Source organism: Pogoniulus pusillus, chromosome 6, assembly GCF_015220805.1.
Source record: "Pogoniulus pusillus isolate bPogPus1 chromosome 6, bPogPus1.pri, whole genome shotgun sequence".
In the NCBI taxonomy this organism is placed as follows: domain Eukaryota; kingdom Metazoa; phylum Chordata; class Aves; order Piciformes; family Lybiidae; genus Pogoniulus; species Pogoniulus pusillus.
Genome location: NC_087269.1, coordinates 3,124,813 through 3,151,542, shown reverse-complemented (window position 1 = coordinate 3,151,542; position 26,730 = coordinate 3,124,813). Strand labels below are relative to the sequence as shown.

At 47.6% G+C, this 26,730-nt stretch overlaps 1 protein-coding gene across 3 annotated transcripts in view; it reads right to left on the bottom strand.

Moving 5' to 3' along the window:
- Positions 1-2,082: 2,082 nt before the first annotated feature.
- The window catches only part of ATE1 (arginyltransferase 1), a 98,261-nt gene continuing 73,613 nt past the window's right edge, over positions 2,083-26,730 (bottom strand). For all 3 annotated transcript variants that reach the window (XM_064144239.1, XM_064144236.1, XM_064144237.1), the window contains exon 12: positions 2,083-5,754. In XM_064144239.1, coding sequence (XP_064000309.1) covers positions 5,576-5,754 — 179 coding nt within the window. In that variant the 3' untranslated portion in view covers positions 2,083-5,575. The remainder of the gene's footprint in view (positions 5,755-26,730) is intronic.

Sequence of the window (26,730 nt, the reverse complement as noted above, 5' to 3'; positions counted from 1 at the left end):
GCACTTAGTGCCACGGTCTAGTTGACTGGCTAGGGCTGGGTGCTAGGTTGGACTGGGTGATCTTGGAGGTCTCTTCCAACCTGGTTGATTCTAAGGTGAGGTTTAATTGTGCTACAAAATGCACAGAGTAGATTATTTTACAGAATCCCATTTTACTTAGGAATCCACTGACCACAATTAGCACCTGGATGCTGTGTTGATTGGGAGTTTCTGCTGGACAGCTGCTCCTGCAGACATGTTTTGGCTCATGCAACCTATTTTAACAGCCTCCACTATCTGTCCTCAAACTGATGTATTCACAAAGTGCAAGCTCATTTTGTTAGCATCTCTGGTGTTTGCATCTGCTTAGCACCACCTATAAAATGGTGTCATTTGGCCTGGTGCATTTTTATTTGCCCAGTGAGACTGGATTCTCCCTCAGAAATAGAGGCCAATCACATGGCTACTTACCTGCTAATGCTCCTCTGACCAGAAGCCATCTTCAGCTGCTCTCTCCATGCTGCAGGATCATCACCAACCCTTCCTCAGCGTTTGCTCTGTAGCACCTTCCCCCAGCTGATGCTCAAGCTTGACCAAGAAACGCAGCTCACAACCTTGGCCTTCACAGGACTGCCACAGAGTCAGGGCTTGGAAACTCTCCATCACTTCAGCTAACTTAAGAAAACAAATCACTTGGCAAGTGGCAATGCAATCTGGCTGCTCCAGTGCTCAGTGTGTGAGATTGCATGCAAGAGGCTCTGAATGTGCTCAGGTTGATGAGGCACTTATAGTGCCATGGTCTAGTTGACTGGATAGGGCTGGGGATAGGTTGGACTGGATGAGCTTGGAGGTCTCTTCCAACCTGGTTGATTCTATGATTCTGAAATTTTATGTGGCTGTGATGCCTCTGCAAATGCTGATTGTTCTCCTGAAGCATGGTGATGATTTCTGCCCTAAGTCTTGTCTACACCCTGCCAAATGCAGACTTTTCCCACAGCAGGACTGGAAAGAACAAAAAAGAAGAGCCATTAAAACTTGTAGGGGACAGGGAAGCTGGAGAGGTTGATGAGGAGAGCACTTAAGCCATGTCTAAAGGATTATCTGGGACAACCATAACGAGAGGGAACTCAGACACAGATTGGCCGAGCAGGCTGGTAGCTGTGGAGTCATCACCTGGCAAAGACAGCACCAGAACTTCAGAACAAGTGGAACAGAACAAAGAGATGCTCCCAGACAGTATGATGTGAAGGACACAGCCTTACCCCAGTGGGACCACCACAAACCCTGGCACAGCAGAAGTCTGAGCCATGGTGACACTGGGCTTCAACAAAAGCCTCCCTCAGGAGTTCAGAACGAGCTGAAATTCTGCCTTGTTCAGCAGGAAAATGAATCAGTGTTTGGTCATCATTGTGCACAGACTTCTGCATGGCACATTTCACTGCTCACTTCAGAGAAAGAGCTGCTTTCAACTCAGCAGGAATGGTACAGAATAACTGGAGTAGACCCCCAGACCAGCTGGCTTTGCCTAGGCTCCTCTGGGGAAGTCTCCTCATTCTATTCATAGAATCAGAGAAACAGCCAGATTGGAAGACACCTCCAGAATCATCCAGGCCAACCTAGCACCCAGCCCTAGCCAATCAACTAGACCATGGCACTAAGTGCCTCAGCCAGGCTTTGCTTCAACACCTCCAGGGACAGCAACTCCACCACCTCTCTGGGCAGCCCATTCCAATGCCAATCACTCTCTCTGGCAACAACTTCCTCCTAACATCCAGCCTAGACCTCTCCTGGCACAACTTGAGACTGTGTCCCCTTGTTCTGTTGCTGGTTGCCTGGGAGAGGAGCCCAACCCCACCTGGCTACAGCCTCCCTTCAGGTAGCTGTAGAAGAATTAGCAATTCTGTTCTCAAAGCATAAACTCTGTCCAGTGCAAAGTAAAATGTAGTCCTAGGTTATGGTCATGCGTTTGACCCAAGAGGTATCCCTTCTAATCACTGCTCCCTGATTCTGCTGCTCCCTGAACACTTAGCCAGCCCCCAGGGTAATGAACTCCTACAAAGGAAGCCAGGAGCTGCATCTTCAGCTCTTACTTCCTCACAATAATTCACAGAGACTAGGAATAACTTTATTGTCTATACTTGCAAGTCAAACAGGCCTGCTGAGAAGCAACCACAGACTCAACATGCAGGATCTTTTGCATTCACTGAAATGAGTTGATGCTGGAAATGAGGAAGCTCCTTCCCAACTAAAACAAAGAATCTTCCTTTTTAGCAGTGGTCACAGCTCTGCATTTTCTTACCACCTTTTTATGCTCATTCATCAAGAGAAGACAGAAGAAGGAGGCAAGTTTACTTGAGGGATGAACTCTCACAAATTAACTATGATTAAAAAAAAAACCCAAACAACAACACAACAAAAAACCTAAAGAACCCAGGCTTAAAAAATGGTTTGTACTAAATGAAATAACCTCTGAACTCAGCACCTCTCCAGGTCAGCATCTCATCACATACATTTGTAACAGTGAGGAATTTGCAGCTCCACTGAAGGCAGTGGTAAAATGTACAGAACTTCATCTTTGGGCTCTATTCCATTTCCAAAGCAGGGGTAGAGGTATCAGTCCTGGAAGACACTGCACCAATTTCCTTCTGAAACACTAAAGCAGCAAGTCTGAGCTCAACATACTACAGGGGATTAACTCAACTGCTGAGTTAGTCTCAGTGCTTTTATGTATATATATATATATATATCAACAGGAGGTCAGCAAGAGTCAGAAGCCCAGCATGCCATGGTGCTGCAGTTCCAGTGGAGGTCAGACAGAGAAAGCACCACAGGAGATAGTCATTCAGTGGTCACATTAATGACAACTTCAAGCTGTACTCAATTCTCACTCTTCTTACAGAGCCTCAGTCAAGAGTCTAATCCATATCTAGAAGGCATTAGCAGTAACAAGGAGTGGGCACAAAAGGTCTTCAAGAACTCCCAGTGGTGGCAGTTTAACAGAACCTTTAAATTCTCCAGGAGCATCATTAAATGAGTCTGATAATCTTGAAGGTGCTGCAATCATACTGGAATTCCTCCGTGCCTGTTAAGTGATTCTGTATCAGGTTAAAAGGTTTGCTCATTCATTTTGGTTTTCACCACCTTCCAATACTCTGGGCAGGCAGAAAATGTTTCTGACACTTCACTGAGTGGCAAAGAGCATTTTCTCCACAGGAAGGAACTCTTGATGAGAATGCTCCTAAGTAGTATTTAGTGGGTTTCCCATGGCAATGGGCTTAGGTAAGACGTGGACACCCTAGATTGTACAGGAACTTCTCAGTACCAGGCAACAGACAAACACATACCAGATATAATGCTGACAGACATCACTTTTGTTGCAGACTGCAAGTAAATCAATACAACATACCCCAATCATGAAATCATTGCTGAAGGTGTGAAGCACAAAATCACTGTTCAAGGTGTGAAACACAAAATCACTGCTGAAGGTGTGAAAGACAAAATCATTGCTGAAAGTGTGAAGCACAAAATCACTGTTCAAGGTGTGAAACACAAAATCACTGCTGAAGGTGTGAAAGACAAAATCACTGCTGAAGGTGTGAAAGACAAAATCACTGCTGAAGGTGTGAAACAGAAAATCCTTGTTCAAGATGTGAAACAAAATCATTGCTGAAGGTGTGAAACAGAAAATCCTTGTTCAAGGTGTGAAACACAAAATCACTGCTGAAAGTGTGACAGACAAAATCATTGCTGAAAGTGTGAAACACAAAATCACTGTTCAAGGTGTGAAAGACAAAATCCTTACTGAAGGTGTGAAACAGAAAATCCTTGTTCAAGATGTGAAACAAAATCATTGCTGAAGGTGTGAAACAGAAAATCCTTGTTCAAGGTGTGAAACACAAAATCACTGCTGAAAGTGTGACAGACAAAATCATTGCTGAAAGTGTGAAACACAAAATCACTGTTCAAGGTGTGAAAGACAAAATCCTTACTGAAGGTGTGAAACAGAAAATCCTTGTTCAAGATGTGAAACAAAATCATTGCTGAAGGTGTGAAACAGAAAATCCTTGTTCAAGATGTGAAACACAAAATCATTGTGAAGGTGTGAAATGAAAAATCCTTGTTCAAGGTGTGAAACACAAAATCATTGTTCGAGTCTATATCAATAACATTCCAGTGACCAAAAAGAGACAGACAAAAGGTTCACTTTGCAATGCAGTTGAATTCCAAAATTCTTGCATCTGTCCCAAACAAAAAACAATGACTAAAAATATTGGCCAAGTGTTTAAAATCCAAGCCCAAGCCACGATGTAACTCTCAGAAGAGTAAAAAACTGGACTTGGTTCCTTTCTGGGGCACCACCTACACACATTTTCTTGAACAAGAATTTTTCCTTAGAGCTTACCAGCAGTTGACTGAAGGTAAATACCAGCTCCTGGTATCCGAGAAGATAAGGATCATGAGTGCAATGGCATTGTTTTGATCTTGTAATGCATCACTGAATTCTACAGTGGTGCTGTTTCCAAGCATTCCTCTAACCTGTGTGACTGGATAGGGACACAAAGGACTAATGACATGGCTGATCAGTGAAGTGCCTTCAGCAAGCATCACAGCACTTGAGTGTCACTAAAGACCTAATCTGTGAGCTGCTGCACCATCAACAAAACAGTAAAAATACAGGAGTATGGTACTGAAGTCTCCCCAGACACACCTGCAGAACAAGAGTGCAACCAAAGCTAGAAGTCTTCTGTAGCCTGAGCCTGCAAGATGCAGTGGAGAGCCACAGGACAAACCTCCCAATGCAATGCTCTGCTTCGCCTTAGTGATGTGCGTTAGAGTCTCCCCTTTTCTGAGACAAAGGATAAGGCTTACACCAACCCCCACCACACCTCCTGGCTGGAGCTTTGGTGTAGTCATAGTGCAACTATCCTGCCTCACCTCTAACGGGGTCAAGTTTTCCACTGCATCCCCTGCCACCAAGAAGCTATGAGGAGCTCCTGTGTTCACCAGGACCTCAGACACTAACCTACTGCCTCAAAGCCATGAAGAATGGGCAGTGACAGTCATCTCTGCCTGCTTTTAAACAGACTGCTGAAAAAAAAGATGAAACCATACCAGATTTCAGGTTAGAAACTTGACAGCAGGTCTCCATTCCCTTGCAGGAGTTTAGGAGCATCCAAATGCGAGCACAAATGCCATGGCAAGTTTTAAGGGACAGACATCCAAGGTGCTACTGGAAAACATCTGTAACTGAATTATTGTTAACCTAGATTTAGTCAACTGCTGTCTTGGAAAGGACCTGTTTTTCATCTTGCTGACATACTCAGGGTTATTCCCAATGCATAGAAAGGCTAAAATTACTGAATTGGAATATACTGCAAGCGTGGTTTGCTGAACTTGTATTGCTAAAGCCTTGCTGCATTGTAAGCTTGACTGGAGTTGGCCTTTAAGCACAGTACCACGAACCCACACAAGCCTAGAGAGAGAACCTGGATTTCATACTGCTACTGGAGCAGGCATACCAACACACAGCTAGAGTACAGATCACCCAGTGGCAGTGCAACAGAACAGTGCCATCCAACTGGCAGTTAATCATCTTTCAGCTTCTGAAGAGCAGCATCCTCTCGGAGCAGGCCTGGCCAACCAAGCTGGCGTACTGCTGGACACTGGCTTCGTCACTCGGCCCCTTCCTTCTCTTCTTGTAGACGCTGTAAGGCATCACGGTTCTCTTGTGCAGCACTCTCACTCTGCCCAGCTCCTTCACACCACCTTCATCAACTGCAAAGAGAGGCAGGGAACACACACGTTAGTTCTGCACACTGCCCCAGTGAGCTTCCTTTGGGCAGCTCGCTTCAATGTGTGCAATGAAAGCTGTCCCCTCGTGCTCTGGAGAGGCCACACCTCGAGGGCTGTGGTCAGTTTGGGGCACCGCAATACAAGAGAGATGTGGAGGTGCTGGAGCAGGTCTAGAGGAGGGCAATGAAGATGAGGGAGGGCCTGGAAGATAAATTTGATGAGGAGAGACTGAGGGAGCTGGGGATGGTTAGTGTGAGGAAGAAGAGGCTGAGGGGAGACCTTACTGCTGTCTGCAGCTACCTGAAGGGACACTGTGAAGAGGCTGCTGCTGGGCTCTTCTCCCAGGGAACTGGAGACAGAACAAGGGGGAATGGCCTCAAGCTGAGGCTGGGGAGTTTAGATTGGACATTAGGAAGAAGTTTTTTCACAGAGAGAGTGTTCAGGGACTGGAATGAGCTGCTCAGGGAGGTGGTGGAGCCACCATCCCTGGAGGTGTTGAAGAAAAGCCTGGCTGAGGCACTTAGTGCCATGGTCTGGTTGACTGGATAGGGCTGGGTGCTAGGTTGGACTGGATGATCTTGCAGGTCCCTTCCAACCTGGTTGATTCTATGATTCTAGGAGTAATGGTTCAAAGTGAAAGGAGGTAGATTTAGATTAGATATTAGGAAGAAATTCTTCACTGTGAGGGTGATGAGGCACTGGCACAGGTTGCCCAGAGAGGTGGTAGTTGTCCCATCTCTGAAAACGTAGCAGGTCAGATCAGAGAGGACTCTGAGCAACCTGATTTAGCTGAAGATGACCCTACTGACTGCAGTGGGGGTTGCACTAGATGACCTTTAAAGGTCATTTCCATCTCAAACCAGTCTCTGATTCTAAGCCTAATCTGAAGAAATCCATAAGCCAAATCTCTGCTCAAACGCAGCCCTTACTATGCAAAAGCTTAACAGTCCCTTTGGGGCTTTCTTTATGCTTGAACAAAACCAAAGGAGGCCATGAAACAGCTTTTCTTTGCAAGACATTAAAGAACCTGCCCCATTCATCCCCAGCAATGGCTCACAAACATTTTTCTGCTGATTGCCTGAATTTAGTGTGTGAAACTTCACCAAGCCTTGCTTGACAAAGTTTGAAATGACTTTGCTACTTTCATCTGTGTTTTGATTCCTAACATGAAAGCACCATGGATTTCTTAAGTCCTAACTAGGAAAAGCTGGTTTGAAAGCAGAAAATCTGAGCAGTACTTGCTAAGATTGCATTCTCCACTAATTCTTGTTGGCATTTGCTTTAGATAAACACCAAGCCAAAACCACTTTATGGCTTTCTCTCACCCTTTGAAACCCACTGCAGGTTTTTGATGTGTGGCCAACACCTTTCTGATATCCCAATAGGTTGGTTTTACCCTCAGCCCTACTGCCTCTTCTATTACATCTCTCTCCCTTCCCAAAGTTAACCAAGGGAAAAATGTGCAAGTTTAGCTCCTGGAGGTGACACAAGTGTGAAGTTATTTTAACTCCTGAAGTGGGAAAGTCTCTGTTTACTGCCTCTCGAAGCTGACCCTGAGCCTGTGTCCTGGAATGGATCCATGCTTAGCCGAGCCTGCAGGCTCCCATGCCAAAAGCACTTTCTAAGCCATTCATTGCCCACTGATTGATACTCACTGCTTTCAAACACTACTGAAGCTTGCTACTCAGGATGAGTTCATAGAATGGTTCAGGTTGGAAGGGATCTCAAGGATCATCCAGTTCCAACCCCCTGCCATAGGCAGGGACACCTCCCACTAGAACAGGTCGCTCAAGGCCTCATCCAACCTGGCCTTGAACAACCTCCCTGGGTAACCTGTGCCAGTGTCTCACCACTCTCATTGGAAAGAGCCCTTTCCTAACATCCAGTTTCAATCTCCCCTCTGCCACTTTAAACCCATTCCTCCTCATCCTCTCATTACAAGACCTTGTCAATAGTCCCTCCCCAGCCTTCCTGTAGGTCCCCTTCACATAAGGGAAGGCCACTCCAAGGTCTCCTCAAAGCCTTCTCTTTACCAGATTGAAGAGCCCCAGCTCTCTCAGCCTGCCCTCATAGCAGAGCTGCTGCAGCCCTCTCAGCATCTTCATGGCCTCCTCTGGACTGGCTCCAACAGTTTCATGTCCTGCTTGTTTTGGGAGCTCCAGAACTGCACACAGGACATCAGGTGGGGTCTGAGGAGAGCAGAACCAAGGGGCACAATCCCCTCCCTTGCCCTGCTGCCCACACTGCTCTTGCTGCAGCCCAGCACACAGTTGCTGTCTGGGCTGCACTCACCCTGCAGGCTCCTGTTGAGCTTTTCATCACCCCAGACCCCCAGGTCCTTTTCCTCAGGGCTGCCCTCAGCCATTCCCCACTCAGCTTGGAGTTGTGCTTGGGATTACCCAGACCCAGCTGCAGGACCTTACACTTGGCCTTGTTGAATGTCATGATGGTGGCCTGGGCACAGCTCTGCAGCCTGTCCAGGTCCCTCTGGATGGATCCCTGCCCTCTAGCAAGTTGACTGTGCCACACAGCTTGGTGCCATCTGCAAACTTGATGAAGGTGCCGTCAATTCCTCTGTCTGCATCACTGACAAAGATGTTTAACAGCAGTGGTGGCAGCACTGACTCCCTAAAAGATGCCACTTGGCAGTGGTCTGCAGGTGGACATTGTGCCCTTGCCATCCCTGGAGGTGTTCAAGAAAAGACTGGCTGAGGCACTTAGTGCCATGGTCTGGTTGACTGGCTAGGGCTGGGTGCCAGGTTGGCCTGGATGAACTTGGAGGTCTCTTCCAATCTGGTTGATTCTACGATTCTATGATTCAGTTTCACCACAGCCTTGCTGGCTCAGAGCTCTGCTCCTGCTGCTCAGCGTTCAGACTCTTACTCCACTTGCACTCATTACATCAAGCAGCTGGTACATGCTGCTCCTTGCAATCAGGTCCATGCCAGCTCTACACCCACATACAGCTGCAGTTGTGACCCAAACCTGTGAAGCTCAGCACTTGGTGGGGAGAAGTGAGGCTTGCTGCAGAGCAGTCCTTCCTCAGACAGCTTTGTGGCACAGGTTTCAAACACAACCCTAAGGCAGGAGAAGGCTCTCCCAGAGCAACTGAGAAATTCCCAGTATCTGGAAAACAACCTCCCTGTAACACAAATACTTCAGACACGTTTTAAGCTTAACACAGACAGGAAGTTCTGTGCCTAAACAAAAGGTATAACGACTCAGTAATGAGTTTATCATCAGGAAAAGAGTGAAGCCAGATGCCTCTGATCTTGCAAGATGACTGCTTGATTGACAGTATTTACATCTGTTGCCTCCAGATTCATCCAATAAGGTTTGAAAGGCAGAAAAGTCCCAGTCCAAACGTCTGCAAAGCTCACCTGGCTTCACCAACATTTTTCCATCCACTCCCCACAAAATAAAAACCTTAATGATAAAAATAACCTGCTGTAAAAGTGCTCACATGTATATAAACCTTAAACTACAGCTGAAAAAGGAAACCTTTTACTGGAATGTTAAGTATCAGTAAAACCTCTCAGGTGCATAGTTAAGCTTTTAAAGAAGAGAAATAGGAGCTTGTGTCATCGTCATAACAAGTTTGTGTGTTAAAACTCAGCCACTTTTCAGTTGCTGCTGCTCTGGAGACACCACTGTAGGAGCTCAGGAAAAGTACTCCTTTTATTCATCATTTAAACCCAAGCAGAAGAGATTTAAAGAGGATCTAATGGAAAACAAAAGCAAATTGAGCTCTGGCCGTGCTTCAAAAATAAATCACCCTCCCAACAAAGTATCTGACTGCTCCTAGTGTGTGGCATGATAGAGAATCATAGAACAGAATCAAAGAATCAGGGTTGGAAGACACCACAAGGATCAGTCAGTTCCAACCTCCCTGTCATGGGCAGGGACACCTCACACTATGTCAGGCTGCCCAGAGCCCCATCCAGCCTGGCCTTAAACACCTGCAGGGATGAGGCCTCAACCACCTCCCTGGGCAACCCCTTCCAGGCTCTCACCACTCTCCTGCTGAAGAACTTCTTCCTAACCTCCAGTCTGAAGATGCCAGCAGAGTTCTTCTCTGCCCAAGGAGAGAAAGGTCACAACTTCTTTTGCAAGACTGTGGATTTTGGATGCCTCATTGCCATTTATAGCCAGTTAATTTCTAAGCCTTTCTTCTTTAGCCTGCCCTGTATGACCAAGACCAAGAGTTGTGTGCCATGCAGCTCATGCAAGGAGTTGCTTTGTAAGAACATTCTCCCCTGAGGCCACATTTTGTGCACCTAAGCAAATGTCACTGCATCTTGGAGCACATTTTCAGAAGTGTTGGACAGTTGATCTATTTCTGAGCATTATCTCCTGTCACCTTTGGAAACATTTCTGTTCACCTGAAATGGTTGGATTTCACAGCACCACAGAACTGTCAGGGTTGGAAGAGACCTCAAGGATCATCCAGTTCTGAGCCCTCTGACATGGGCAGGGACACTTCCCACTAGATCAGGTTGCTGGCCTTAAAAACTTCCAGTGATGGAACTTCCACCATTTCCCTGGGCAACCTGTGCCAGTCTCTCACCACCCTCATGCTGAAGAACTTCTTCCTAATGCCTTACCTAAATCTCCCCTGCTCTAGCTTGGATCCATTCCCCCCAGTCCCATCACTTGCACTTGATGGAAGCAGTTCTATTAACCAAGTGGCTTAAATAAGCAACAGTACTAAGAGAAAGTACAGAGCTGCTTATGTCCATTTGAATCCTTGGGACTTTACCTTTATGAATAGAAGATTAATTGTTAACTGTTGCCCACAGAAGAGCCACTGTCACTTGACATATAAAACATGCAAGGTTTTACCTCTTCATCCAGTGACATCAATATAGTTTATATGGTAGGCACATAAAAATCCCTCAAATGGATTCTGTAGATTGTAAGCACCTCTCATAGTAGGAAACTGAGCCACTGCAGATGCCAACTCTCTGCCTTTACAGAAATATCATCATTTTTAAGTCTGCAAGCCAAAAATGCAGCTGGATTCCTGTTCAATAAATCACCTGTCACTTCCTGCTCTTCTCCCCTGTTATCCTAAAATGCCAAACTATTTACCTAGCATCCACCGACTGAAATTTGCACACAGGAGGCATTTCAGACAGAAGTGTACAACTGCCTGAAGGGAGGCTGTAGCCAGGTGGGGTTGGGCTCTTCTGCCAGGCAAGCAGCAACAGAACAAGGGGACACAGCCTCAGGTTGTGCCAGGGGAGGTCTAGGCTGGATGTTAGGAGGAAGTTCCTCATAGAGAGTGATGGCATTGGAATGGGCTGCCCAGGGAGGTGGTGGAGTCACTGTCCCTGGAGGTGTTCAAGCAAAGCCTGGATGAGGCACTTAGTGCCATGGTCTGGTTGTGGCCTTTCAGTATCTGGAGGGGGCCTACAAAAAAGCTGGGGAAGGACTTTTCAGCATATCAGGGAGTGACTGGACTAGGGGGAATGGAGATGAGTAGGTTCAGGCTGGAGGTGAGGAGGAAGTTGTTCAGCATGAGAGTAGTGAGAACCTGGAAGGGGTTGCCCAGGGAGGTGGTTGCGGCCCCATCCCTGCAGGTGTTTAAGGCCAGGCTGGATGGGGCTCTGGGCAGCCTGATCTGGGGTGGGATGTCCCTGCCCATGGCAGGGGGATTGGAGCTAGATGATCTTTGTGGTCCCTTCCAACCCTGACTGATTCTATGATTTTAGTTGACTGGATAGGGCTGGGTGCTAGGTCGGACTGGATGATCTTGGAGGTCCCTTCCAACCTAGCTGGAACCTAGTTCTATGATTCTATGGATTCAACCTTGCCACTGTGATGCCATAAACTGAAAACTCCCCAGGCTTGCAAAGAGGTGTTCAGACCCTTACTCCACTTGCACTCATTACATCAAGCAGCTGGTGCATGCTGCTCCTTGCAATCCCATCCCCACACCCCTGTTAAATGCAATTCATGGCATCAGTAAAAAACTAAAATGTAGAAGTGAGCCTCCCCTGGGTGATCCTGCTTTGGCAGGGGGTTTGGGCTTGATGATTTCTGGAGGGGAGATCACCACTCTGAGATTCTGTTTGTCTTGACAGCTGTCAGGCAGATAGTGGCTGGAGGTGTTGCCCAGCTACACATACAGATCCCCCCTCCTCCATCAAAACCATCAGTAGCATTACTGAGCAACAGTGAGTAATAAGCTAAAAGCAAGGGCAGAGGCCTTCAAAGGCCAGCACACAGCCCCAGAAATGCTTTGATACTCCAGGGAGTAGAAGGAATGTAAGGAGCAGGAAGCCTGACATGCTCCTGTACAACCCAGGTTTCATTTCTTTGCACAACCCAAACCAGCTTCCTCCCTCACCCCAAGCTACAGCCTCTTGCTCCAAACCTGAGTTTCAATTGCTGATCTGCATTCCTGCTGCAACACCATGAAAACCTAAGGGGAGGTGGAGGTGGGGAGGGATTATTTGGCTATTTTGCTTCCCAGCCACATTGGCCTCTGTGCTTTGACAGAGAAATGCACAGTTTGGTGTTCTGCTTTTCCCCCTCCCGGCACAGAAATTGATTAGCATTCTACAAAACTGTTTTGGCAAGCTGACATCCAAATATTTTTCTTCTCTGAGTGCATTAATCTTTATTAGTCCTACCCAATATAAGCTGAAGTGAAAACCGAGTCCATCTGGTGGGAGGGCTGGGCGAGTACACGCACAGCTGTGCAGCTGAGGCTCGGCGCAGGAGCGAGCTCCGTGGCCGCCTGCTGCAGCTCAGCGCAGGCTGGCAGCCAACTGCGCCCGCAAGAAGTGTGCTGCTTCAAAGGGGGTCTCTAGCTGACTGCTCCTAACCCAGCTTTGCAGTGCAGGCTGAGCTGGGTCGTGCTGCTGTGGATCAATATTGATTTGGAAAGAGAGCCTGAAGAGGCTGTGCAGTGCTGCTCTTCTGCAGAGCTGTGCGGGATGGGTGCCAAAGTCACAGTCACAGAACCAACCAGGCTGCAAAAGATCACCAAGTCCAACCCAGCACCTAACTCCTTCTAATGAACTAAACCACAGAATCAACCAGGCTGCAAAAGATCACCAAGTCCAACCCAGCACCTAACTCCTTCTAATGAACTAAATCACAGAATCAACCAGGCTGCAAAAGATCACCAAGTCCAACCCAGCACCTAACTCCTTCTAATGATCTAAATCACAGAACCAACCAGGCTGCAAAAGATCACCAAGTCCAACCCAGCACCTAACTCCTTCTAATGATCTAAATCACAGAATCAACCAGGCTGCAAAAGATCACCAAGTCCAACCTAGCACCTAACTCCTTCTAATGAACTAAACCACAGAATCAACCAGGCTGCAAAAGATCACCAAGTCCAACCCAGCACCTAACACCTTCTAATGAACTAAACCACAGAATCAACCAGGCTGCAAAAGATCACCAAGTCCAACCCAGCACCTAACTCCTTCTAATGATCTAAACCACAGAATCACCCAGGCTGCAAAAGATCACCAAGTCCAACCTAGCACCTAACTCCTTCTAATGAACTAAACCACAGAATCAACCAGGCTGCAAAAGATCACCAAGTCCAACCTTGCACCTAACTCCTTCTAATGAACTAAACCACAGAATCAACCAGGCTGCAAAAGATCACCAAGTCCAACCCAGCAACTAACTCCTTCTAATGAACTAAACCACAGAATCAACCAGGCTGCAAAAGATCACCAAGTCCAACCCAGCAACTAACTCCTTCTAATGATCTAAACCACAGAATCAACCAGGCTGCAAAAGATCACCAAGTCCAACCTAGCACCTAACTCCTTCTAATGAACTAAACCACAGAATCAACCAGGCTGCAAAAGATCACCAAGTCCAACCTTGCACCTAACTCCTTCTAATGAACTAAACCACAGAATCAACCAGGCTGCAAAAGATCACCAAGTCCAACCTTGCACCTAACACCTTCTAATGATCTAAACCACAGAATCAACCAGGCTGCAAAAGATCACCAAGTCCAACCCAGCACTTAACACCTTCTAGTGAACTAAACCATAGCATCACAAAGAATTACAAAGCATGAAAAGTTTTGCAGGAGGAGGAAAAAGTGACTTTAAATTGTGGGGTTTTAATGCCACAGAGGTGCCTGAGCAGTTTGCCTGTCGTCAGTGCTCTGCTGGGTATGCTTGGTACAGAGCACAACCTCTTGTGTCAGGAGCAAATCAGCTGGGGAGGGACTTTTCAGGATATCAGGTAGTAAAGGGACGAGGAGGAATGGAGTGAGGCTGGAGATGGGTAGGTTCAGGACGGACATGGGGAGGAAGTTGTTGAGCATGAGAGTGGTGAGAGCCTGGAATGGGTTGCCCAGGGAGGTGGCTGAGGCCCCATCCCTGGAGCTGTTTAAGGCCAGGCTGGATAGAGCTGTGGGCAGCCTGCTCTAGGGTAGGGTGTCCCTGCCCATGGATCTGGGGCTTGTTAGTCTGGAGAAGACTGAGAGGGGACTTAATAAAAGTTTATAAACATCTGAGAGCTTCCACCTCAGCACAAGGGGGAACTTCTTTACTGCAAGGGTCCCAGAGCACTGGCACAGGCTGCCCAGAGAGGTTGTGCAGTCTCCTTCTCTGAAGACTTTCAGGCCTCTCTGGATGTGTTCCTGTGTGACCTGATCTAGATTGTATGGTCCTCCTCTGGCAGGGGAGTTGGATTCGATGATCTCTTTGGGTCCCTTCCATCCCCTTCCATCCTGTGATCCTGTGGGTTACAGTGCTCTGGAACACTAATTATCTGCTGCAGCTTGGTGGGCAGTCAGCCAGGTGCCTCCTGTCTCCCTGGAGATGTTTAAGGCCAGGCTGCTTGAGGCTGTGGGCAGCCTGCTCTAGGATAGGGTGTCCCTGGGCATGGCAGGGGGGTTGGAACTAGATGATCCTTGTGGTCCCTTCCAACCCTGACTGATTCTATGACTCTAAGTCAGAGAAAAAAAATAACAGCTTCAAACTTCCATTTACAAAGAGTTGAAAGGTTCCAAACTAGGTGTAAAAGTGATCAAAAGAAGCAGCCAGCCCTTGCTGGTTCCACTGTGGCAGTGTTAATTTATATGAGAACCACCTCCAGCCTTGGCCAATATTTTCCTTTTTTTAAAGCAAAGCTCCATCTGGTTTACATGACCTTGTCACAGTTAATGATCAATGACTTTCAAACAAAAGAAACTTGAAAAGGAAGAAACAAATCAGCTTTTCAAATTGTATGGCTTGAAATATATGAGATATTAATTGCTGGAAAGAGAAAATGTTTCCACCTCAGTCAGAAGTCTATAATGTGTCTGACCTCTGAATCGAGATTCAATTTAAAAGACTCTTTCTTCTCACTCAGCAGCAGAGCACAGGAATTCACCCTCAAACATAAAAAAAGACAGTGACAAAATAAACAATACCCATTAATGGCAGTATTGAGACAAAATATTGATGCTTCTCTGGCAGGGAGGCTGGACCAGATGATCTCTGGAGGCCCCTTCCAGCCCCTGACAGTCTGTGATTCTATGAAATATGTGTCCAGAGAAGGGCCACGAGGATGCTCAGAGGGCTGGAGTTACTCTGCTATGAGGACAAGCTGAGAGAGTTGGGGGCTGTTCAGTTTGGAGAAGAGAAGGCTCTAAGGAGCCTTTGTTGTGGCCTTCCAGTATCTGAATGGGGCTACATGAGCAGCTCAGGGATGTTTTAGGCTGTCAGGTAGTGATAGGACTGGGGGGAATGGAACAAAGCTGGAAATGGGTAGATTCAGACTGGAGGTTAGGAAGAAGTTGTTCAGCAGGAGGGTGGGGAGAGCCTGGAAAGGGTTGCCCAGGGAGATGGTGAAAGTCTCACCCCTGGAGGTGTTTAAGGCCAGGCTGGCTGAGGCTGTGGGCAGCCTGATCTTATGTGAGGTGTCCCTGCCCACGGCAGGGGGCTTGGAACTGGCTGATCCTTGCGGTCCCTTCCCACCCTGACAACTATGTGAAAACAGTGAGCTGAGAGGGCTTTTCTCTCCTCCTGCTTCTTCCATACTGAATCCATACACTAAGAAACACTAAAAGAGCAGCATGCCTAGGGGTATAAGAACAGCAACTCGAGCCAAAATAGGAGTACAGTTAAAATAAAGCATTAACAACAACAACAACAAGAAGAAGGTCAATTAAAAGAATTCTAATTAAAGCCAGAAAGCAGAAGTCACAAAGGAAGTACAGCAAAACAGTCAGGATATTCTCATCCAACTCATTGCAGCTAATCCAAGGAGAATAAAAAAAGAGGAACTTTTGAAAGCATTGTTCCAGTAGGGAAATGTTTCTAGAAGGGAAAATGTCCTTTATCAAAATCATAGAATCAACCAGGTTGGAAGAGACCTCCAAGATCATCCAGTCCAACCTATCACCAAGCCCTAGCCAGTCAACCAGACCATGGCACTGAGTGCCTCATCCAGGCTTTTCTTGAACACCTCCAGGGACGGTGACTCCACCACCTCCCTGGGCAGCCCATTCCAATGCCAATCACTCTCTCTGGCAACAACTTCCTCCTAACATCCAGCCTAGACTTACTCTGGCACAGCTTGAGGCTGTGTCCCCTTGTTCTATTGCTGGTTGCCTGGGAGAAGAGGCTACCCCCCACCTGGCTACAATGTCCCTTCAGGTAGCTGTAGTCAGCAATGAGGTCTGCCCTGAGCCTCCTCTTCCCTAGGCTGCACACCCCCAGCTCCCTCAGCCTCTCCTCATAGGGTTTGTGCTCCAGCTCCCTCCCCAGCATTGGTGCCCTTCTCTGGACACATTCCAGCATCTCAACATCTCTCTTGAATTGAGGGGCCCAGAACTGGACACAGCACTCAAGGTGTGGCCTGACCAGTGCTGAGTACAGGGGAAGAAGAACCTCCCTTGTCCTGCTGTGATCCTCTGTGATGCTCAAAACACGACAGGTGAATTAGTGTTACCAGGGTAACGCAGAGAGAACCTTAAACCGGGGTAAAGGCAGGAAGCTGCACCAAGGCTCAATCTAAAGAGCTCTTCTGAACAAAGCTTTTGGGCTTTGTGCCTGGACCCCTACAAGTGGTTCATGCTCTGCAGCCCGAGCTGGAGAAGCCAGCACGTTAATCACTTGACAAAACGCACTGGGAGCGCGCTCAGCCTGCTGTGCCACACGGAAACAATAACTCATTGTGTTTTGACTCTTATTATTCCAGTAGTAAACATGAACAGGGGCCAACAGAAAACATTTCCTGTGAATACAGCCCTTCAGAGCAGTTCTCCCTCTCAGCTGTAAGTCATAGCAACCTGCCAAGGCTTCTGGCTTACCTGCAAATGCAATCCTTGGAGTACTCTGCCTAACACTAAAACCCAACTACGTCCTGCTGTTCTGGAGGCTCTTGAAAGAGATGGACATAAAACCTTAACTATCAAATTCCCTCTATTCATGAGGGGCTCTTGTAGAACCCAATGATTCTAACCTATCTCAATTTATTATCCTGAAACATGATGACTGAGAAATGCCTACCCAAGGGCCACATTTCAACCATGCTGCTGTTTCTCCAAGGGCTGGCTGCTGAGGGATGCACTATGAAAAAAGGAACCTGGGAAAATGTTAGTTACACAAGACAGCTCTGGAGCCCCTATTACAAGAGGGATGTGGAGATGCTGGAGCATGTCCAGAGAAGGGCCACAAGGATGCTCAGAGGGCTGCAGCAGCTCTGCTATGAGGACAGACTGTTGGGGCTGTTCAGTCTGCAGAAGACAAGGCTCTAATGTGACCTTCTTGTGGCCTTCCAGTATCTGAAGGGGGCCTCCAAAAAAGCTGGGGAGGGACTTTTTAGGCTATCAGGGAGTGACAAGAATAGGCAGAAGGTTCAGGTTGGATGTGAGGAGGAAGTTGTTCAGCATGAGAGCAGTGAGAGCCTAGAAGGGGTTGCCCAGGGAGGTGGTTGAGGCCCCATCCCAGGCTGGATGCGGCTGTGGGCAGCCTGCTCCAGGGTAGGGTGCCCCTGCCCATGGCAGGGAGGTTGGAACGAGATGATGCTTGTAGTCCCTTCCAACCCTGACTGATTCTATGATTCTAAGACTGAACAACTTCCCTTCTGGAAATGGTATCCAGTGCCTTCAAAGCCAAAAAACCAAAGCATAGCAAACAAAAAGGATCATAATCTAGTAGCTGGCAAGTTGACAAAGATAACTCCTGCACTCCTAGATACTCTTCTGGAAGAGAAAATGAACTAGTCAATTCCTTTGAAGCTGCATCTCTGATGCTATTCCATCTGACTTCAGAAAGCAGAAATGAGAATGTGGATTGCCAGTGAAGAAGATGAGCTGCATACCCATGAGGCTTTTGTCTTTGTTTTGTTCTTGTTGTTTGGGCTTTTAAAACTGTTTTCTTGCTTTACCCTTTTCTGGCATCCAGTCAGCCTCAAATTATGCCTTCCATTTAATGCACTCTGCATACAAGGAGCAGAAGCAGAACTGCAACAGGTACAAAGTCAGGTCTAACTGCATTAACCCCGGTTCTGAGCACAGCTCTGCAGACTCTCTTCTCTCCTATGCTCCTCAGAACCTTTGTTAGCTGAGTTTTTCCACACCTCAAAGTATCCAAGTTACTCAGAAGAGCACTGGAATGTTCAGCACGTTGAGACACTTCTTTGTAGAGGCACAAGGGAAAACTGTGGTCAAAATCCAAAGAGCACTTGGGAAAGGCACATGAAAGCTCCTCTGTAATTCCCTCACTAGCAGGGAATTAAAACTGCACAGCTGTCTTTCCAGAGAGCTTAGCAAGGTGCCTGTCATCTCAAGAACATCATCATCAACAGTGACTCAGCTACTGCTGGGAAAGGCACAGTAAACAGGTTGTTAAATCTGTGAAGGAAAGGTCTAGGTTGCTAAATTGGGAGTGCATCTTCAACAGGAAAGGTGAGGGATGGAAAGTAACTCCCCCACCAACACTTCCCATTAGAGACAAATGAATGATTTCATTCATTTCTCATGAAAAACACAAATGAATGTTTTTCCTAGGCTAAACACTATCTCCAGCAGAACTTCAAATCTAGGAACTGAACTGACATATCAAACAGAACAGCTTACTCTTATATCTATGCCTGGTGAGGAGAGGCTGAGGGACCTGGGGCTGCTTAGTCTGGAGAAGAGAAGACTGAGAGGAGATTTAATCAATGTTTATAACCATCTGAGGGCTGGGGGTCAGGAGGATGGGGGGACAGGCTCTGCTCACTTGCTCCCTGGGATAGGACAAGGAGCAATGGATGGAAGCTGCAGCACAGGAGGTTCCACCTCAACACAAGGGGGTACTTCTTGACTGGAAGGGTCCCAGAGCACTGGCACAGGCTGCCCAGAGAGGTTGTAGAGTCTCCTTCTGTGGAGCCTTTCAAGGCCTGTCTGGATGTGTTCCTGTGTGACCTGAGCTAGATTGTATGGTCCTGCTCTGGCAGAGGGGTTGGACTGGATGATCTCTTTGGGTGCCTTCCATCCCCTGACATCCTGTGAGCCTGTGATGTCCTGAGCAGAGCCACTACAGCAAGTGTGTTTTCATTCCAAGTGGTAGCTACAATGGCTTCGAAGTCACTCAGATTTACCCAAGGCAAATACTCCACCCCATAGAATCAGTCACTTGCTAACTACAAGGTGAGTGCCTCAGGTACTCTCAGGTACTCAGTACAAGAACAGTGCCTCAGGTAGCTCCCACACTTTCCTGCTTGTGTGACAGTAAATCATCACTGCCCTTCCCACTGTCTGAATCTCTGCAGCCTCCACTGCCTGCAAGGCTGACATTTATGACACAAAAATGTGTTTCAGACTTTCTTTTTCATGCCAAGTTCATTTTAGGAGAGCTACCACCAGAGGAACTCTGCTACTGCCTCATTTTGTGATTTAGAGCCACTTTGCATGGCACAAAGTAAAGAAAACATACCTGGTGATTTTCAGAGGCCATCATTACCCTCTGGATTCTAACCTAGCTTGAAGGGAATTGAATATAAATTGTCTGTGTGTCAGAGAGATAAAGATTAATTAAAATAAAAGGATTTTTTTCTGGGCAAATCTGGTTTTCTTTTTTAAAAAACCTCTATTTAATAAATAGATTCAATCACATCTATGCAAGACTGAAAAACTGTTGGCAGCAATGTTTCTTTTTGCATAGAATCAGTCAGGGTTGGAAGGGACCACAAGGATCAGCCAGTTCCAAGCCCCCTGCCATGCCCAGGGACACCCTACCCTAGAGCAGACTGCCCACAGCCTCATCCAGCCTGGCCTTAAACACCTCCAGGGATGAGACTTCCACCACCTCTCCAGGCAACCCCTTCCAAACTCTCACCACCCTCATGCTGAGTAACTTCTTTCTAACCTCCAGCCTGAATCTACCCATTGTTCCATTCCCCCCAGTCCTACCACTCCCTGACAGCATAAAAAGTCCCTCCCCAGCTTTCTTGTGCCCTCCTTAAGATACTGAAAGGCCACAATAAGGTCACTTTGGAGCCTTCTCCTCTCCAGATTGAACAGCCCCAACTTCCTCTAGCTTTGTTCTGAAGCAAAATCCTCATCTCATTCCCATGGGACTGACCCCAAGCCAGCTGACAGTGAACAGGAACTACAGAGCACTTCAGCCTTAGACCAGAAGGCTTCTCAGGAGGTTGTTCTACTTTCAGCCAGACTTCCAGGAACTTTTCATCACTGGTTTTATTCTAACACTTCAAGCCAATAGCAAAGTGCTGAGCCCTGAGCTTACAATGACAACAAAAGCAAGTCTGAAGGACACAAGTGACAGTGTTACAGTTGAGGCTCTACAACACATGATGGAAACAGGAGAAACTCTGACAAAGAGATGAGCACTGTTTGTTAAAATAGCTCAACTGCAGAGAAGTGAAAAGGGCAGAAAGCACCAGGAGAGTCTTTCAAAAAGAAGGCTAAAGAAATCCCTGGTTAAGACTGATCCATGAGGAGAGACTGAGGGAGTTGAGGCTGTTCAATCTGGAGAGGAGAAGGCTCCCAGGTGACGTTCTTGTGGCCTTTCAGTATCTGAAGGGGGCTACAAGAAAGCTGGGGAAGGACTTCTTAGGCTGTCAGGGAGTGACAAGACTAGGGAGAAGGCTCAGGTTGGATGTGAGGAAGAAGTTGTTCAGCATGAGAGTGGTGAGATCCTGGAAGGGGTTGCCCAGGGAGGTGGTGGAAGCCTGGAGGTGTTTAAGGCCAGGTGGGCTGAGGCTGTGGCTAGCCTGATCTAGTGCAAAGTGTCCCTGCCCATGGCATGTGGCTGGAACTGAATGATCCTTGTGGTCCCTTCCAACCCTGACTGATTCTATGAGGAGGGGAAAACCCAAACACAAGAGCCAAGCTGCGAACGCCAATCGCAAGTGTTTCTACGAAGCAGGCAAAACTGGAGCAACTGGCAGCAGCTCACCAGCTCAAGAAATCAGATTACAGCAATCAATTCACTGGCTAGATTAATTAAAAGATGGAATCCAATTAGGTTCCACGTGAGAAGTCAGGATGATGTCAGCAGAGCAGAGAGCAAACACGTTCTGAGGCACCCAGCATCGTTGCACAAGGTCTGACCTTGGCCAAAGCTGCCGTGGTGGCTGCTAGTGTGTGGCTGAACTGGGACTCAGCACATGCCTGTGGTGTCCCTTCCACAGCTGCTCTGGATCTGTGCCTCACTGCAGGCTTTTAACTTTTATCACATCTTGAAACTAATGCCACATGCTAGTTATCCTCAGCATGAAATCAATCTGCAGGAGTGCTCTGCTTAGCCCACATCATTTCGGTTTTCATTTCTATCCTTGTGCTCCTAAACACCTTCCGAGTACGGAAAATGATTCCTACAAGATTTGGCAGGTCCTTGCCCTCCCCCACGTCCCCCTGAATCTTCACCAACTCATGAGATCACTTCTGGTGTAGCCACATAAGAAAAAAGAGAGACCAACTCTGCCAGAGAATCAAATGTTGTAACATTCGAAGGGAGGAGGAGTATCTCGAGCACACAACCACCCAAGGGTCAACTCTGTGTGCTGGGCTCAGCAAGAGCAGTGTGGGCAGCAGGGCAAGGGAGGGGATTCTGCCCCTTGGCTCTGCTCTCCTCAGACCCCACCTGCAGTCCTGTGTGCAGTTCTGGAGCCCCCAACACAAGAAGGACATGGAACTGTTGGAGCTAGTCCAGAGGAGGCCACGAAGATGCTCAGAGGCCTGCAGCAGCTCTGCTATGAAGACAGGCTGAGAGAGTTGGGGCTGCTCAGTCTGGAGAAGGACTCAAGGAGACCTTATGGTAGCCTTCCAGTATCTGTAGGGGGCTACAGGAAGGCTGGGGAAGGACTATTGACAAGGTCTTGTAATGACAGGACAAGGAGAAATGACCTTTCTGGGGACTCTCTTGCCAAACTGATGGTTCAGTGTAATCCCAAATTCACAGAATCACAGAATTCACCAGGTTGGAAAAGACCTCTAGGATCACTGAGTCCAACTTACTGCCTAACCCTTCTAATTAACTCATGGCACTAAGTGCCTTATCCAGCCTTGTCTTAAACACCTCCATGGATGGGGACTCCATCACCTCCCTGGGCAGCTCATTCCAATGCCAATCACTCTCTCTGACAACAGCTTCCTCCTAACATCCAGCCTAGACCTCTCCTGGCACAGCCTGAGGCTGTGTCCTCTTGTTCTGTCCCTGGGTGCCTGGCACAAGAGCCCAACCCCACCTGGCTACAGCCTCCCTTCAGGTAGTTGTAGAAAGCAACAAGGTCTGTCCTGAGCCTCCTCTTCTGCAGGCTGCACACCCCCAGCTCCCTCAGCCTCTCCTCACAGGGCTGTGCTCCAGGCCCCTCCCCAGCCTTGGTGCCCTTCTCTGGACACCTTCAAGCACCTCAACATCTGTTTTAAATTGAGTGTCCCAGAACTGGACACAGGACTCAAGGTGTGGCCTGACCAGTGCTAAGCACAGGGCAGAAGGACTGCTCTGGTCCTGCTGGCCACACTGTTTCTGATCCAGGCCACAATGCCATTGGCTCTCCTGGTCACACTGCTGGCTCATGTTCAGCTGTGAACCAGCCAGTTTATGCAGTGCCAGTTGTTTAGGAGCCACAACTCAAGTCAATAGTATCCCCCTTTTATCAGAGAAGCACCAGAACGTTTGACTTGTATTTGTGGATGTGAGGCTAAAAGCCCCAAGCCACTCACTTCAGTTTAATCCAGAGATACTAAAAACCAAGGGGGGACACTTGCCTGGCTGCACCTTCTTGGCACTGTCTTCACCCTTCAAACATCTTGTATGCTCAAGGACAACACTGGGTTTAGAAATGTGCATTCTGATGATTCTGAGTGTTTATAAACTTAACTACAAACAGATCCAAGCTCCTAAGATGTGTCTCTTCCAGAGGAGCTGCTAGACAGAGATGATGTGGCTGCCTTTGTCTTGGCCACAGAATTGAAACATCTTACCTGTAGCTCTGACAAGGTAGTGGAAAGTTAGTTCTACAGAAGAACTTAGTCCATGATCTGTCAGAATCTCTTTCTGGTGTTTGCTAACTCTCCACACACTCTGTCTCTCAAATGTTCTAAGCAGCAGCTGGCTCCAGGCAGAGCAGCAACTTCTCCCTCATCACTTGATTGCACAGTTCTAAACAATCTGTTTAATGCTTTCCATCTGGGACTATATTTTCACCATCTCAAGAAGCACAGTGCATTTATCTCTAGAAGCATTCATCCACCCCACACTTCTAAACATGAATTGCATCCTGTCTTTTGCTTCAATCCATCTGAGCAGGTTCAAAGGTGCAGCACTGCACACACAGACACACATTGCTCTGCCAAGGATCTACACTGCCAGCTGTTACCAGATGGCAACCACACACACACTTTGTGGACACAAACCCATGACTGTGGCTTTTCCATCACTAGGAGGAGGAGGAATAAGAACAGCATCCTGCTAATGCACTCTATTTTAAAAATGGACCTTAAACAGCATCATAGAATCACAGAATCAACCAGGTTGGAAGAGACCTCCAAGCTCAGCCAGGCCAACCTAGCACCCAGCCCTATTCAGTCAACCAAACCATGGCACTAAGTGCCTCAGCCAGGCTTTGCTTCAACACCTCCAGAGACAGTGACTCCACCACCTCCCTGGGCAGCCCATTCCAATGCCAATCACTCTCTCTGCCAACAACTTCCTCCTCACATCCAGCCTAGACCTCCCCTGGCACAACTTGAGACTGTGTCCCCTTGTTCTGTTGCTGGTTGCCTGGCAGAAGAGCCCAACCCCACCTGGCTACAGCCTCCCTTCAGGTAGTTGTAGAGAGCAATGAGGTCACCTCTGAGCCTCCTCTTCTCCAGGCTAAACAACCCCCAGTTCCCATCCTGGCCTGGCTCAGGAATAGTGTGACCAGCAGGATGGAGAAGCGATCGTGCCCCTCTGCTCAGCACTGCTCAGGCCACACCGGGTTTAGTTTTGGGGCTCTCACTCCAAGAAGGACACTGAGGAGCTGGAGCAGGTCCAGAGAAGGACAACAAAGCTGGGGAAAGTTCTGGAGAAGAGGGCTGGGGAGGAGCAGCTGAGGGAGCTGGGGGTACTCAGTGTGGAGAAGAGGAGGCTATGGGGAGACCTCATTGCTCTCTACAGCTCCCTGAAAGGAGGCTGCAGTGAGGTGGGGGTTGGGCTTCTCTCCCTTCCCTCAGGTGAAAGGATGAGTGGAAACGGCCTGAGATTGTGCCAAGGGAGGTTTAGATTGGACATCAGGAAAAATTTCTTTGCTTCAAGAGTGATTTGGCATCGGAATAGGCTGCCCAGGTTGGTGGGGAGTACTTATCCCAAGATGTGTTCAAGAAACCTGTGGCCATGGCACATATTCTCTGCACTTCACTGGCTTGGGCACACTTGGGTGGAGCAACCCCCAAAATAAATGCTGCTTCCTAGCACCTCTTTGTGTGAGGGACTCTTCCTGCTGCATTCTGTAACACTACTCACATCCAACCTCACCTCTAAAGCATTCAGACTGTTTCACCCTTGTTCTCAGCACCTCCAGGCACTCATGCAAGCCCTACTTCTGACTAGGGGATCTGCTATCCCAGGCCAGCTTGTCCATTTTAGAAGCAAACTCCTTTTGTGTCTGGTCTAGTGGAAGTGCTCCTGCAAAGGGCAGGGCAGCTGGAACCAGATGGTCTTTAAGGTCCCTTCCAACTCAAACCCTTCTAGGATCCTATGATTCCAATAATCTGTGTTTCTCCTACACCTCTCCTGCTGCAAAGGACTTCTCCATAAGACCTCAACCACCTCCCTGAGCAACCCATTCCAGCCTCTCACCACTCTCATGCTCAACAACTTCCTCCTCACCTCCAGCCTGAACCTACCCATCTCCAGCTTTGCTCCGTTCCCCCCAGTCCTGTCACTCCCTGAGAGCCTAAAAAGTTCCTCCCCAGTTTTTTTGTAGGCCTCCTTCAGATACTGAAAGGCCACAAGAAGGTCACCTGGGAGCCTCCTCTTCTCCAGACTGAACAGCCCCAACTCTTTCAGTCTGTCCTCACAGCAGAGCTGCTGCAGCCCTCTGAGCATCCTCCTGGCCCTTCTCTGGACACACTCCAGCACCTCCACACCCCTCTTGTAATAGGGGCTCCAGAACTGGATGCAGTACTCCAGGTGGGGATCTCACCAGAGCAGAGTACAGGGGGAGAATGAGCAGACTAACCAGAAGGGCTTCTCTGCTTCTTTACACCATAATTTGGCATGCATCATGGTTTATGTTAGGCTATGCTCTCTGGAGCAAAGTGTGTCTTATCTGTAAGAACTCAGAGCCAAACACAGAGGAGTCTACATATGCCTGCTTTGGATGTATTTTTCATCACTGTGCAAAGCACTTTCATTTTAATTGATGTGTTCCCTTCGATTCCATTTTGATTTCACTCTATTATTAGATAGGCAGGAAGCTGAACAGATGTGTATGAGCTTGGCCAATTTATCAACTCCAGCAAACAAATCAGTCATGAAAAAAAAAGAAAGAGGAAGAAAAAAAAAAGCACTAAAGTCCTTTTTGATCTACACTACACAAAGTTGCTGCTCAAGGCAGCAGACATAGGAAGGTGGGGAACAGCTTCCTTCAGCATGGGCTATGCCCAGCGATTTGGATCAAGCACAGCTTCTTCACTTGGGTAACAGAGCTCTGCTCACCCTGGCTGGCACAACACACACAGGCAGGAGCCTACACAGCTATGAAGGCTTTGAAGCCACCACTTCAGATTGGGAATATATCTGCTCTTATCTGAAGTTGCTTCTTAAAGGTGTTGACAGTCCAGTGCTGATGGGAAGAAAGATTTGAAGTCTCCTACTAATTTAATTACTGCTCCCAAAGTAGATTTTGATAAAGACTGTATTTCAAGGAGATATTTTTCCCACAGGCTTCTCTCTCAGAAGCCATGGAAATCAAATCTTAGTAGGAGTTGGATTTAAGGAAAAAAAAGAAGAGATGTTATTGGGTTGGGCTCAGAGAAAGGGGAAGAGGAAGAAGAAAACTATTGCCAGGATACCAATTAAGTGATTTATCATTCTTTTCACAACTCATTTGTTCCATGGGCAAAGCTGTTAGTGAAAGCAGCAAGGAAATACAACCCTGAGGATCAGTTTTGAGCAGAGCAAGTTAACTGGAGTGAGAGATGATCATGCCCAAGGATATTTCAGCAGATGCTATCATGCGACTGAATTTTGCTCATCAGTTTGCTGTCACGTTCAAGGCACTGACAGAGCAATCTTTTAATTCACTTCTTTCTTCTTCAGCATAACTCCATCTGTCCTTACAGCTAATGGTCTGCTAAATGAAGTTCAGTACTAGCTCAGTGCCCAAAGCCTTGATGGCTGCCCTGCCTCACTAACTGCCTGGCCCTGGTTAATCAGAAACATGGCAGAGCCCTCATCGACCTCTCTCGTTTCTAAGCTGCTGCCAGGGCTTCTCCATTTTTCAAGCTGAGGCATGAGTAAGTTAGGCAAAAGTGGTGAT